The sequence below is a fragment of the Zingiber officinale genome, chromosome 7B (genome assembly GCF_018446385.1).
Source record: "Zingiber officinale cultivar Zhangliang chromosome 7B, Zo_v1.1, whole genome shotgun sequence".
NCBI lineage: Eukaryota > Viridiplantae > Streptophyta > Magnoliopsida > Zingiberales > Zingiberaceae > Zingiber > Zingiber officinale.
The window spans coordinates 102,101,116-102,116,893 of NC_055999.1; the positions used below are offsets into that span (position 1 = coordinate 102,101,116).

Genomic DNA, 15,778 nt, shown 5'->3' on the forward strand with positions numbered 1-15,778 from the left:
TAACTAACTAACTAGATCGTGGACATCAAACCTAAACCAAATAACTCATCTTTATTCAGCAAAATTATATCCCAGCCATGGGGATCCAACTTAACCATACAAATGTCCGAGTCCAGATAGGTTACACATCCTCTAACCATATCGTCCGTCCTTATTTTACTTGCAATCGCTAATTACATCCATTACCAGCGATAAATAGCTCTTACACATGCATCACAAAGCTTCTACACGAGGAGATTCCTTCTGGGGCAAAATTTTAGGGTTGTTATCTTTTGGTTCCCAATAGCGGTTCCACCAGGTTCACTTGATGCCGTGGCGTGTGCAAGTCTCCTTCAGTGGGTTTCTTTAGGATGCCGGCGGGCTGTTGTCCTTGCCGACTTAGAGCTCCCTGGATGAGTAAAAATGGAATGATTCACTGCTAAATTTGGAAACTACATTGCGGGATACAAATATGGTGAACACAGCTGAATTTTAGTTATAATTATTTTACAAACTAAACTGAATTGAACATTTTCTTTAGAAATTGAGTCGAACAAATTTGGAATGCTTCAAATATTAGCTTGGCTCAGTTTTAGAAATACTATGTGACACCTGAACTAAACTGAAATTTGATATAGAAAATTTGGAATAAAAAAAAAAACAGGTTTGTGCGTGTGAAAATTGAACTGAACTAATATATATAGCTAGATATTTCGATTTGTTATATGAATCAAACAATGATCACTCCTAAACCTAGACTCTTCCAAATACATATCATTGTTTAATGATGATGGCAAGAATTTGATAAACTGTAAGCTCAAAGATGAAAACAGAGAAACCATTGGAGTTATAAAGATACTAACCGCGGATTTTTGTTTAGTCAACCTCCTGTAAGATGGAGCTCGTGCGACTGAAGAAGCAGCGGCGGCAGCGGCCACACGTATCCTGAAAAAAAGATACTTATGTAAACGAAAGGTTTTAAAGGTAGGAAACATCATATGCCAAAAAAATGGAATTGCTCAACACCTTTTATGAACATCAACATATTCGTCGGTCTCGTCAACTATCTCCTCCTGCATGTGGATCATTTTGTACATGGTCAGCGTCTTACAATAATGAGATCTACTATATTTTACTCGTAAGTAGTTTAACATAACTTCAACTGTTAGGTTTGCACGTTGTTAGGAAGTAAAACATTCAAAATCTTGTTTCAAAATTCAATAATGTGTGCCTAGTTTAACATCCAACACCTTGATACATTGAACGTATAGCAGTACCCACCCCAAGAAAAAGCAATTTAGCAGCATTGAATGACCAAAACCAATGATGTTGGGACAAGTGTGATGATTTTTGAACTTTACCTGTAAGAGTTCTTCAAAAACATCCTCAAGTGTGATGATCCCAATAACTTCTCCTTCTTCGGTATCTTCTGATAATCGAGAAACTACCTTCGCTTCTGCATCATTCTGTTGCAAAGTCGTGGGTTTATCTTCACTAATAAGTTTATTTTCATACCTATCAACGTCGACGACAACACTGTCCAAATTTTCCTTTGTCTTAGACAATAAAGGGGTTGTAGCATTGGATTCAATATTTAGTTCTTTATTTTCTCCAGATTTTTCACCATCAGTCAGTGACATACTCTTAGGTTTCCCTTTCGACTTGACAACAGCAGCCATATGACTGCTTCCTTTCTGAAATTCATTTAGTATGTCATACAGAGGCATATCGGCAGGCACCCTGAACATTCCAAATATGAGGGCATCGTTCAATGAATGCAGTAAGTGTATACAACAAGGCAAATACCTGGGGATTCTTCTAATTGATATAGCACTGACAGGTGTTTCAGTCTCAGGTCGAACTGTAAGAAGACTTTTCACCTGATATTGTTGCAAAGTATTATATGAGACCAGACCAGTACAAAATTACCAGGAGTTTGTGATAGGGCAAGGAAAAAAAAGGAAATGATAATAATACCTACCAACAAAAGGCCTATAATATTCTTTGGGTTCCCTGAATAAACAGGGACACGACTGTGGCCCCGAGCAAGAATCTTGCCAATAGCCTCCCTATCACAATAACTTTATTAATCACAGGCATAAGTTACAAAAGTACAAAAACGTAACACAACTAGTCTAAATAGGCTACTATAAACCTCCTCATCTCCCAAATTCAATAATTACTCAGAGGTTCATGACTAAGGCGATACAGCAATTCTAATGGGAGAAGGATAGCTTATGCTGGTTATTTAATTTAAACTGCAATTGAACTATAAGCAGGCTTAAACCCAGTGTTACTCCATTTAATATGTTCAAAGAATTTTTCACACATACTATTATTATTCAAGTTAATTTCCAGTATTAGAAGGAACCAAATAAAAATTGGTGAACTGGTTCACCAAAAAACCACCTGACAAGGAGTCGAAAGACATCTGCAAATTTCAAAGAATTGAATCAAACTCCTTGCATCAGTCTCCATCGTATTATTTCCTGCATCCCTAATGTCTGAATATTGTCCTTCCAACTATACCATGCAGTAAATCTAGAGAAACCAGAAGTTTGAAATGCAGTAAGCCAAGATGGCCCACCATGTCTCTCTGTAATTTCAAATTCTGACGCAAAAACAAGCCAATCTTGCATCAGTTTGATTTCTTGCTTAAAGAATGGGAGTTCTGCATATACCTGAATAGTTTTGAAACAGTTGCAAGTAGCAAGGAATAATAGATCACGATTTACAAAGTACTATTCTTAGAATGTCATGTCTCTCTTGAAAATAGATCACTGGTATCACAGGAAAGGAAAGATTTATTATATGTACAGAGTCTCACCAGTCTAATTTTGAATTGACGTCTAAGGAGAAGGTAGACTCAATGGGTGTCATAGCAGCCTCAGCTGTCTGTACATATGATCATATCATTAGAAATTAGAAGACCTAAATTTACAACATTCTAGACAAGGCAAAACATGGATCCATTACAGAAAGTCAGAGAGTACTATTATTTATATCATCAAAGAAGCAACATAACACTTAACTATCTTGCTTAATCAAGATTCTAATTATAACCTAGACAATTAGACATGCACGATCCACATATTCAAAATTACAAATTAAATTAATGGTAGACACGAAGGCGACCCCACCTAATGGGATAAGGTTTGGTTGTTGTTATTGTTGTCATCAAATAGGAAGATGAAGTACATTAACGGGAAAAGACACGATGTTTAGACATAGTTAAGAAAGAGGTTAATGGCATAAAGTCCCGTATCATTCTTGAGGGGCAAAGAAAATATGTTTTGACATAATTAAGAGAAAGAACAATGGAATGAGAGATTTATTAATCTATATTTACGAGTACCAACCAAGAGAAAGAAGAATAAAAGATAAGAGGGTAATGGAAGAGAGAGGATAATGACACAGGAGACTGATTAGTCTATATTTACTAGTACTAATCAAGAGACAGGGACAGGAGATTAGATTAGAATTTCGACATCTACTCCGCGAGCAGACAGATGTAGGAAGGAATCTAAATTTGTGACATGCAACTGGAACAAACTTAGTAAAATATACCTTTTCAGTCAAATCAAGTGCCCCACTTATTATTGTGGTTTCATCGTGTGTAAGCTCTCCACCTTTTCCTGCCTAAAATGGTTGAGAGCAATTGTAAGCACCACAAATTGCAATTGCTGATATAGTAAGAATGTAAATAACTATACCTCTTTGCTGTGGATAGAGACCAGAGCTTTTAACTGAGCGCGTCTAAAAAGTGCAGACTCATTATGTCCAAGTGCACAATCTAGAATCTGAATCCACAATTACAGTTGGAAAAAAAAAATCAATCTTAGGTAAGCAAAGAATGTGTTTGAAACTCTAACGTTATGTTGTAGATAGAATACACCATACACTACTAATAACCTGGACAACTCTAAGAAAACCGTAGAGCTACAAGCTTAAAATAATAAAATGGAAAAGACAACAAATTACTAAATAGTCCAACACAATCTCTATTGTCTAGGTTGGCATCACCAAACTCTCTAGAGATTAGAAGTTACAATGAAAAATATGGTAGTTCTATGATCCTACTGATTGTTTAAGTACCAATGGCTGCAACAAGGTAAGCAATTGGACAAAAGCAATAAAATATCAATTTTAAGAAGATATAAATCTGTTCCTGCATTTTCAAGTTGGTGTTCTGCTTCCCCAAATTACTTTGGAAGCAGGCCAGTTTATAAGAGGCAATGTGTATCTAAGCCTCTATTGCTATGTATATATATATAAGTGCATATGATCTATAAGAAAATATAAAGAAAACAAATTGCAAATTCAATACGTCAAATTTAGCAACTTAGATTGTAGACTGGAAAACTTTATTCATTTTAGAGGTTGTTGTAGAACTATCTTATTTATAAGATAAAAATGACAACATGTATCTACAAGATCCCTATTAAAGCAAAAAAGACTGAACGAATGCTCCTCTAGCTAATTCAATAATAATTCAGTAACTAACATTGGAAATTTTTTGCCAATGTAACTGGACCTATAGTTGAAACTGTAAAATATCACATATTACCAATTTTGGAAAGGTAACATTGCATAAGACAATCAAAATCAACTAATGATCAACTAATGGAAGCCTACAAATTGTCCCTATATTAGTATTAGCTCTAGTGCCAATTATAAGATGATTGACAAGGGCACTTTTTGTATCATATTTCACTTATTAATAAAAGACAATATTGATTATTATATTTACTTCAGTTCAGTGTCGAATGAATAAGTATAATAATGTTCTAGAGTAGAAGGTTCTAGTATCAGTTGGTTGAATTGATAGTGGGATATTGTGGATATATAGAATGCTACTCTTAACCATTCCTAGTCAAGCATTAATATACAAGGACGATATTAATGCGTTGAGACTAACATGTAGGTCAACAGATGACTTAATCTCACAAGTCATGGATATGTGATATCAGATTGACACATGAATATATATTAGAGAATATGTACTGAATTGACTCGTCATGAGATGTTTCATGGATCGTTATATGAGTTTCATAAACATTCTCATAGTGACTATTAGTGTGAATAGTCTTTAGATCTGAAGTCACTACGGTTCCCTACATAAAGAGTTGTGTACTTTGGTATCGACAAACGTCACCTATAATAAGGTGGAATATAAAGTCCATCACTAGGTATGTAATAAGTTATACGGAGGAATGTGAGTGATGTAGATGAGATCTATCTCTTCCATATGACGAAGCGATATCTATGGGCCCTTGATTAGTAGGACACAAGAATGCATGGTCATACTCAAATGAGTCAATATACGATATTGAGCTTATTTGATTGAGTGTGTCTACTTAGAGATCAAGAAACACAAAGATTGATAAGAGGATGACACAGTCTATGCCTCATTGATCAATCTAGATATCAAGGATAAAAGGATTTAGTCATACAAGATAGTGGACACGGAAAGGTTAAGTCAGATCTCGATATTTTCGCCACTTAGGTAGCAATGATGTCTTGCTAGATGTCATTCATTGTTTATGTATCTAAAATAGTTTTAGAGACTCGACGTTACGAGAATCTATTGGGTCACACACAGAACAAGTTTATTTAGAGATAGGTTTATATGATGGATCATTGGATTAAGTCTAATTTAAATTGGACTCATTGAGTCATACTCACTATTGGATTGAGTCCGATTCGAATTAGACTCATTGAATCAATTTGGATTGATGATTAATGTTAGACTCATTGAGTGATTTGATGAATTTAAATTCATCAAGGAAGAGGAGTGTTCGATTTAGAATTGATCATGAATTGGATGAAAAGTGATCAATTTTGAATTGCTCATGTATTCGATGCATTGGATGTAGTCAAATATTAATGTTAATTAAGGCAATTGACATTAAGGTAATTTCATGAATGAGAACACAAGAGGTTTTGATTCATTTTCATGAAGAGACTTTTGTGTTCTTGCTCCTTTTCTTCCTTCTTCAACTCTTGGCCGAAACTTCCAAAAAGGTTGCTAGCACAACCTTTGGTTGTTTTTCTTCTCCACTTCGTCAGTTCGTGAGACGAACGGAAGGCTCGTTCATGTGGATACCGAAAGAGGCGCGAACACTTGATCGTGCTGAGATCCAAGCTATCGGGAGTTCGTGTTTACGCAACAAAGGTAACTCTCTTTAATAAATACTTAGTATATGGTTTTCCTTCGCATGGATCTTCTGGAAAGGAACTAATTTTTCTGTTGCGCTTTTTACGTGTTTAGCGCAATAGTTCCTTACTGACGAACGGAAGACTTGTTCATGTGGATACTGAAAGAGGCTTGAACACTTGATCGTGCTGAGATCCAAGCCGTCGAGAGTTCATGTTTACGCAACAAATACTTAGTATATAGTTTTCCTTCGCATGGATCTTCTAGAAAGGAACTAATTTTTCCACTGTGCTTTCTGCGTGTTTAGCGCAATAGTTCCTTACACCCTAGACTACACATATTAAAGTGGGGCAATCACATTGTGTTAATGAAAAAACACCAAAAAATCATCGAGTTAGTTTCATTTATAAAGTGACGAAGACAATCGAACCATAGTTTGAAATCTCAGGCCAGGCCAAGCCAAGCAGATAGAAATATATGATTCAAATAAATTTATAAAACTTGATACTACTCGACCAGGGAACATCTCATGTGTCGTTATGTCAATTATATAGATGAGTAACACCGAACTTGGGACGACCAGCCCGACCTGGTCCAACGGAAGTTTTCCACTGGCCACGCAGAGTAAAACGGGAAGTGCTCGGGCGGCCCATAAGGTCAACATCCCGTGGTTACACGCCCCATTTGGAGGAAAAAAAACCCTGCAAATGCACCGTAGCTGGGATCGAACCGCGGGTGCATGCCTGGATGACAACTTGGCGCCCTTCCGCTGTACATTTTTTTTTTACCATCGTTTGACATGCAACAAGACATGCCAAAATGAATTGAAATTTTGTAGCTTGTGTTCGTACAATATAATATCAAAATTGTACCGTTTCAGATTGAACACAAATTATGAACTTAGGTATGTTGGTGTTTTCTCTTTTTTTTTTTCCCTTTCATTATGTCCTTCCTCATACTTCCAATTTGCCACTACACCATAACGGAGAATGTCAACGCGGTATCAAAATCATATTGATCATTCCAGTCAAAATTTGAAACTTTGGCAAGATTCGAGATTTTAAACCTTAAATTGAATAAAAACATGAATATGAATTTTACAATTAAAAAAGTGGAAACTCTCTGGACTAGTTTAATTCTAATGCTTTGACACTTGAACTCTTCGTCTACTCCTTTGTATGAATGTCACACATTGACACTTGGATAGTGACACTTTGAATGGACACTTGATACCCTTATTGTTCATATGTAAAAAAATTTCAAAGCAGCTATGTTGGACACCTATATCCACAGACATGTGAATACTCATACCCAAATCCAAGTAGCATAGCTCTAAAGTTAATTACATTTCAATGCATGATTTGATCCTTTTTTAGTTTATCTATAAACGCAATCAATACCACCTACTAAATTAAAGTGGCTTATTCTAAACACAAGTAAAAGATCTTAGAAGGCATTAGGAAGGACATTCTGAAATCTCTACAGACTAAACACACAGATTTATAAACATCAGCAATTATTTGATGGTCAGAATTGGCATCATAGTAGCATTGCTCCTTTGTAATGTGCATGGCCAGTGTTCAAGACAAAAAGCTGCATTGCAAGCCTCATACTGGTGTGAGATTTTTTCAAGAATAATTTTGAAATAGGCACGGGAAGAAAGTAGGCTAACAAGAAGATGCTTAACATGAGCTCTTATTCAATCATTTATGACTCAACAGTCAAAGGAATTTCTAAGAAGAAAAAAAAGGAATGAAGCCTCCAAGTTTGCAGAATTGGAGAGTATTACTTGCATCATCAAATTATGTTGTTTCTTGTTGTGATGGCTATAAATTAATTGTCAACATTAGTTACAATCGCACAAACAAAAAAATTACCTTGCCAACAGGATAAGCTATTGGGTAGCACATGATCATTAATATTCGCACTAGCCAGACTAAGTTAGCCCCCACTGCTAACCCATATCTTGTGCATATGGCTTGAGGAATAACCTGGACAAAATACAACATAATAAGTTTTAAAGAGAGAACAATGGAGCTATAATCTATCAATAGTGAAGCACAATTACCTCCCCAAAAGCCAGGACGAAGGTCACAGACAACACAATAGCAACAAATGGATTGAATATTCTATCAAGATAGAGAGGAAGAGCCTGCAATAAACAAATATTTTAGCCTCATTAATTGTAGTTCCATTTCAAAGAATCAAGTATCAAAAGATAAAATTTAACAAGTGAGCTAAACTACAAAGTTATACAATGCATTAAAAAGATCATTTACGGACATGTAGTGTTGGTAGACCCTTTCCCTTTTTCTTAAAACATAATTACAGTTAATCATCATGAAATTATCTTAATTGGGATGATTATATAAATGCACCGAATTCTGATTGTCAACTTTCATGAGCATATAGAAGAATGTCCCGAACGTAGTAAGTTTAGTAGTGAACTTACTGAAAGTGCCCAAATTTTGAAAAGTAATCCTTGGGGTGACAACTCTATAAGTTGTTGGTGCAATTGTCCCTTGGTCGAAGTTGATCAATTTGACTCAAGCTTGAATTTTAATGTTTGACAATATATGGAGATTGGAGGTGCAATTGTCCTGGTGCAATTCTCCACTGGTCAAAGGTTGATTAGTTTGATATGAGAGAGTAGTCAAGCAAGTCAAGGTTGATTGGAAAATTCTTAACTGGAGGTTAGATAAGGGCAAGACCAATGGGATGATTGGCAGAAGAAGAAAAATCAAGTGGATCATGGAGGACCGGACAATTGGTGTGAGAAGCCATATGCACAAGGGGAAGTCATTATGCAGGTTCTGAGCAAGTGGCTGACATGGTAATTGCTTAAGGGGAAGCTTCAGCGATTAAGGCACCCGAGATAACCCTAGAAAAGGTTATTGGGAGTTCTTGGAGCTAAGTGTTATTGCATTTCCTTCTACCAAGAGGGAGATTCGAGCAACAAGAAGAGAGTAAGCTGAGATTTTATTGTTGTAATCTCATGTAAGATTTCATTATATTTGTTCTTGCTCTTCTTGGTATATTTCGTGTTGTGAGCGTGTACGATGCTTCTCTATCTCCAGATTGTTTCCAAGGAGTGTTTTCATAGTGTAGATGTGCGCATTGTGTGGATCCTTAGATTAGTCACCTCAAGGAGGTGGATACCAAGTAAATCCTCGTGTTGGCATTGGAGAATTCTTCGCTTCAAGCATTCCGCTGCAACTCATCTTCGTAGAAGCGAGAGAAGTTATCCCCCCCCCCCCCCCCTCAAGCTCCTCTTAGTCTCAACAAGTGATATTAGAGCGATGCCACTCTTCACCGAACTCATCGCCGAAAAGGGAAAGGAGCTAGAGGAAGAAGTTGAAGCCCTAAAGTCAACAAGTCAAAGATTTCATCTAGAGAGCTCAACTTCAAGATAGATTTCCGAGATGGACTTAGATTTGATACTCGAGCACCTCCACCATTCACATTAACAAGCTTCGGCCTTTGAAAATCAAGGATCGAGAATTTCTTGATGATAGAGATAGAGCAATGGTTTGCTCTAATGGAGGGGATTCAAGCTCCAACGAATGGCAAAGGAAAAATCCTTAAGAAGAACAATTGGAGCGAGGAACAAATCAAGAGATGCAAGGCCAATGACAAAGTAACCAAATTATTGGTTAATTTATTGCCTAGCAACATTTTGAGTAAGCTCGGAGAATATCAAGATGTCAAAGAGCAATGAAGCAAATTGGTAAAGCTTAGATCCATCCTCAATGGAGTGTAATGACAAAAACAAAGAGAAATACTCTTTGTTTCATGTATGATCCTGCCCTGTAGCTGAGTAGATGGCAACCGTGAAGCAACGCTGAGGTGGCTCGCTCTTTGTCTTCGCTGATGTGACTCCGTTCCTACAACCACAAGTCGTTAGTGCCAGGCCGGGAAGGGGTTCCCTCCAACGGCCCTCCAACGATCAAATCACACACCGGCAAGCGAGGAAAACAGAGTAAAGAAGAAGTAGTGAACAGTGACTCCCAAAGACGTATGCGCATACCTCTAATTTAGGGATGAAATCTAAGAAAAATAGATATATGCCTAAAAAGAAAAATTCTCAAAAGATAAATGAAAAATCTAAGTTTAAGGATTTATAGAAGGAAAATCAAGTCTTAAGGTCAAGACTTGGAAAATTATAGAGAAAACTTAGAAAAATGACAAATGAAGAAAAGGGGTCCTTGAACAAAAACCTAGGTCAAAATAAACAAGAACCATCCAATGGTAGGAGGCGTTTGGGATACAAACCAAAAGCCAAGAAGGATGTATCTTCATACCATAAAGTTCCATATAACTATGAAACTAACCCTAGGTCTAGGAGTCAAGTCAAAGTTACAAGGGAAGTTACCTCTAGAGTTAACTTTGAGAAAACTAGTGGGACTAAGGCTTTAAAAAAGCCTAAGAAACTAATTAGGAAGGTTTCTAGGAAATTCCTCCTTGGTTCGCTCACCGATGGTCAACTAAAAGGATATTCTATCCATACACACCATTAATCGGCGACCGACTCCCAAAAGGATGTTGGCATGTATCCCGTCTTATTTGGGCTGTCCTCTGTCGTCCCTCGATCGGCCGGGCCTCTCTGCCTCATGCGCCGCTCCGGTGGTCGGCAGATCGGCCCTTCTCCGGCCTTCGCTTATGTGCCCCTCCTCTTCCGCTCACGGGACTGAAGGGCTTCCGACTCTCTTGGTTGACCACCCATCTTTCAATTATCCCAACTTCCAATATCCCAAAATTATCCTATTCTTAATAAAAATAAGAATGGAATGGTTAAGGAAGATCAACTTGGAGTTTAGAAGGAGGTTTAGTTTCAAAGTTAAATTTTGAATCTCAAAACTTCAAGTTTGGATTTCCTAAAGGTTTAGGAATTCTGAATCTTTATTGGTATAATGATAGAAGTTTGGAGCATATTTTACGGAGGAGTTTTTCCTTAAAAGCATGATTTAGATGTTTTTTTAATGGAAGATTGAGAATCTTCATTGAAACGACTGAATGTTCTAGGATGAGCATACAATATATACTTAAAGGTGAACATAAGATAAAATGAAGGGTATGAGACTGTCATTGAGTTACTTTACAAAATTGACTCCCAAGGGGAAGAGTTTTTGATGTTTGTCAAAGGAGGAGAAAAAGTGAGGTTTAAGTTAGAAACTCACATTCATGCGTCGAGCATGGGATGAAATTGGAAGTTGGGCTAATATGAGTTAGCCTAACTTAAACATATTGTCAAATATTAAAAAGGGGGAGATTATTGGTGCAATTTTCCCTGGGTCAAATTTAACCAATTTGATTCAAGTTTGAGTTTTGATGTTTGACAATATATGGAGACTGCAGGTGCAATTGTCCATTTGGGATATTGTTGGCATAAGGTTGACTAGTTTGATATAAGAGAATAGTCAAGTATGTCAAGGTTGATGGGATACTTGACTGAGAAAGTCCTAATCGGAGGTTAGGCAAGGGCAAGACCAACGGGATGGTTGGCAGAAGAAGAAAAATCAAGTGGATCATGGAGGATCGGACACTTGGTGTGAGAAGTAGGGGTGTAATTGAGCCGAGCCGAATTCTTGAATGTTTGAGTTTGACTCGTTTATAATCGAGCCGAGCTCGAACTTTATTTAACGAATATATTCATGGCTCACGAGCTTATTCAAGCTTTTATCAAGCCTAAACGAGATTAATAAATATAAATTATAAATTTAAATATTCATTAAAAATTAAATTATATATTTAGAAAATTATAATATTTATAATTTTATTCTAATAAATAAATTTAATATATTTGCCTATATTTTTTACAAGTAGAGTGTAAAATCTATAAATTCAATATCAAAACTATTAATTTTTCATTTAAAAGTTGATTCATGAGCTTACTAGCCAACATGTTCACAAGCTAACGAGCTGAGTATTATAAAGCTTGAGCTTGGTTTGTTTATCTTAACGAGCCTTATTAAACAAGCTCAAACGAGTATTTATCGAATCGACCTTCGAATAGCTCATGAGCGGCTTGGTTCATTTACACCCCTAGTGAGAAGTCCTGGTGAGTGAGAATGACATGGTGAATGAAGCTAGGCAAATAGAAAGTCCTGGTGAGTGAAATCAGACAATTGGAAAATCCTGATAAGTGAAGTTAGACAATTGGAAAATTCTGGTGAGTGAAGCTAGGCAATTAGAAAGTCCTAATGAGTGAAGCTAGGCAGTGAGAAACCCTGATGAATGAAACTAGGTGAGAAAATCCTAGTGAGTGAAGCTAGGTGGAGAAAAGTCCTAGTAAGTAAAGCTAGACATTGGAAAGTCCAGGTGGGCCAAAGGTTAACCGGGCACCTGGTGTTGTTTGGAAGTCAAAGTGGGTCATGGAGGTCCGGACACTTGGCAAGAGAAGAAAAGTCCAGGTGGATCAAAGGTTAACTAAACACTTGGTGTTTGGAAGTCCAAGTGGGTCATCGAAGACCAAACACTTGGCATAAGGAGAAAAATCCAAGTGGGTCAAAGGATTAACCGGACACTTGGTAGAGAAGTCCTAGTAGGTCACGGTTGACCGGAGATTAGACAAGAGAACCCTAGACTTGGGTTCAGCAAATTAGGGATCGATTGACTCTATGCTAATCGATTAGGTAATCTATTAGGAGGTTCTTGCGAGAACACAGAAAGGGCCCGAATCGATTGGGCGAGCCTAATCGATCAGACCAATCAATTAGGGCTAGGAGATTCGTGAAGAGGAATTCACGAAAAACAAGGTTGAATCGATTGGCTCAATCGATTCAGCCACTTTTAATCGATTGGGTCAATCGATTAGGAAGTGCTTTGTCGCGAGAAGAGATAATTGATTGAGGCAATCAATTAAGAAGGCTTAATCGATTGAGCTAATTGATTAAGGCTTTTTTTGTGAGTGATAGAGAGTTGCGGAATTGATTGAATAATCGATTAAGGCCTTTTTGCGAGTGAACAGAGAGTTGCGAAATCGATTGGGTAATCGATTAAGACTCCCTGAATCGATTGGGATGGCTCACCAAACGATTAGAGTTCGAAAAAACATCGTTATGCAGGTTCTGAGCATGTTGTTGGCGTGGTAATCGCTTAAGGGGAAGCTTAAGCGATTAAGGCGCTTGAGGTAACCCTAGAAAAGGGTTTTTTTTTGGACAACTCTTGAAACAACACTCAACGCCAATTCTTGGGAGTTCTTGGAGCTAAGTGTTCTTGCATTTCCTTCTACCAAGAGCAGATTCAAGCAACAAGAAGCAAGCAAGCTAAGATTTCATTGTTGTAATCTCGTGTAACATTTCATTGTATTTGTTCTTGATTTTCTAGGTGTATTTCGTGTTATGAGTGTGTACGAGGTTTCTCCACCTCCGAATTATTTCCGAGAATGAGTGTTAGATTTTTGCACATCACTTCAAAAGTTGACCATTCAAGCCGAACCTAAACAGAAAATGTAACCTATTTATATCTGCTTGGAAACTGCTTGAGGTTGGGTCACTATTTTTCAACATGTTGCTTTAGAAAGAGGCAAAGATAGAAAGTTATCAAATAGAAACTGATGGCATACGCTGTTTGTTCATTGACAATGAATTCACTCCGGCATCTACCATAAAATCACATGTTTGTAGGTCATTTTTACTTCCATAGTTTGCAAAGTGATTTGGCGTTCACGTGTTTCTTATATAACAGTATCAGTTGACAATAGATGGCATGCAACTATCAATCCCTAAACTAACCGAAACAAGGAATATGGTTCAAGTATATTGCAGGAGTCTTGTAGTGTTAAAAGTATAATGGAAGGCAAGAGATCAAAAGTCATTAATCATCTTACTAGCTAATCTTTGAATCAGGAAATAAGTGGTGGCATGATCTTAAAACTTATGAAAATAAAATACTAGTTACTGAAAATTGTAATGTAGTTTTTTTTTGTCAAGATCCAACAAAGCGCGATAGACATTTATTTGTAGTACTTAATGCATTAAGAGTTTCTGACTTTCATACCATAATACTGCAGCTAAGGCACTTAAGAAACTAGAAGAATTTAGAACAAATCAATTATTCAGACAGAAACAATTAAACGCACACCTCCATGGCAGCAGCATTACACAAAAGCAAAGTTACAAGAAGCTGGTGTTGCTTTTGAACAACAGGTAGAATTGTAGCTGCAATGGAAGTGCAATGCAATCAACAGAAAAAATACAAGAAGATACAGATAATATGCAAAAAAATCAGTACATAACACAAAACTTTGGAAATGTGTGAGGGTGAAATATAATTCCTAACAACATATAATCGGCTATAATGTTCAGGTCAACATAGTGAGCATGCCAAAAAACTAATCATCTATCTCTCATTCTTTAACAGTAAAAGTAACTCGACAGATTGCTATTTTTTCCTTAAGAAGCTTAGAACAACGTAATTGGCAGTGGAAGTAATTTTTAATCCTCTTATCTTACGAATGTGATCAGGTACAGTGGATTAGCTAGAGTAACTCCAAAATATACAAAGACACCCATGTGCACAAAGCAAGTCCAATAGCAGTCAACAATCTTATTCATAGATCAAGTGACATACTGCAATCTAAGATGACCCATATTGTGCCAAAAAGGCGAATACGCTCACCCCATGCCCCCGTCAATTTATCTCAGGACCAACACGGAGGAGATAAATCACAATGACTGAGAAGACAAGTGCCTGGTGAGTTTACATGGATTGCAGGGATTTACGCCCTACCAATCCCGAGATTTAATCCCAAGACCTTATGTGACAATCAACCTGTCACTTACCAACTCAGCTAAGATGGCCCATATTGTGGAATGTAGCATCATTAAGTGCAATCTAATCCTTTAAAGTGACATACTGTAAGATTCCATACTTTTTTAACTACATCCACTGACTGATCTACATACATGACATTTCAGCAAAACATTTATGGAGAATATATTATCTAGCAGGCAATCCGCCTCCCATTGCGTTAAAAAAAAAATTAAAAAAAAAATCCAAACATTCAAACTGTCGGAATGAAAATAAATTGGCCGAGTGGAAAAATCAACTAAATAACAAAAAAGACATCTTTTTATCCTAGAAAAGAAAACATCGTCACTCTTCACTAAAAAAAGAGGAAAAGAAACCATCCATCCCAGCAAAAGGAATTAGAAGAGTAGTCTAAAAGCATCGAAGAGCCTACCTGCCTGCTTCTTCTCGATGGGAGTCCCACTGCGCTGCAGGATCTCGAGCTCGACGAGGCCGAGCGACATCAACCCCAGGGTAAGACCCGACATGATCCCCGCAAATAGAACGAGAAAGCACGAGATACCTGCGTACGCGTACCACATAAACGACCCGAAGGGGATGTCCTCTCCCTTCAGCATCACCGCCCCGTCATTCACCGCCGACGACGCCACCGTCGTCAGCATCCTCGCCGCCACCATCGCATTAATCGCGTGCATCGTCGCCTTACCTCGTGATCCCACTCGGATCCCCCCCTCCTTTAGCTCACCGATCCGACCGACCGCGAAGAGGCTCGGCGACGGGACAACAAGAGGCGTACGACTACACGGATCGGGAAGGAAGCCGGAGATTTTTATTTATGAAGATGCAACACAACAAGACACCAATCAGGATCCACAGAATAAACCCACGTTT

The 15,778-nt window shown here is 37.5% G+C and overlaps 1 protein-coding gene across 1 annotated transcript; it reads right to left on the bottom strand.

The window, feature by feature from the left end:
* Nucleotides 1-32: 32 nt before the first annotated feature.
* LOC122006584 (DUF21 domain-containing protein At4g14240-like) lies at nucleotides 33-15,709 on the bottom strand. The gene is made up of 13 exons (XM_042562139.1): nucleotides 15,321-15,709; nucleotides 14,219-14,295; nucleotides 8,205-8,288; nucleotides 8,014-8,127; nucleotides 3,693-3,779; nucleotides 3,547-3,618; nucleotides 2,807-2,874; nucleotides 1,961-2,048; nucleotides 1,786-1,859; nucleotides 1,341-1,719; nucleotides 1,006-1,052; nucleotides 843-924; nucleotides 33-388 (listed from the first exon to the last, which is right to left on the bottom strand). Exons 1-13 carry the CDS (start codon nucleotides 15,580-15,582, stop codon nucleotides 266-268), a joined length of 1,557 nt encoding a protein of 518 aa, XP_042418073.1. The 5' UTR covers nucleotides 15,583-15,709; the 3' UTR covers nucleotides 33-265.
* Between the last annotated feature and the right edge of the window lie 69 nt (nucleotides 15,710-15,778).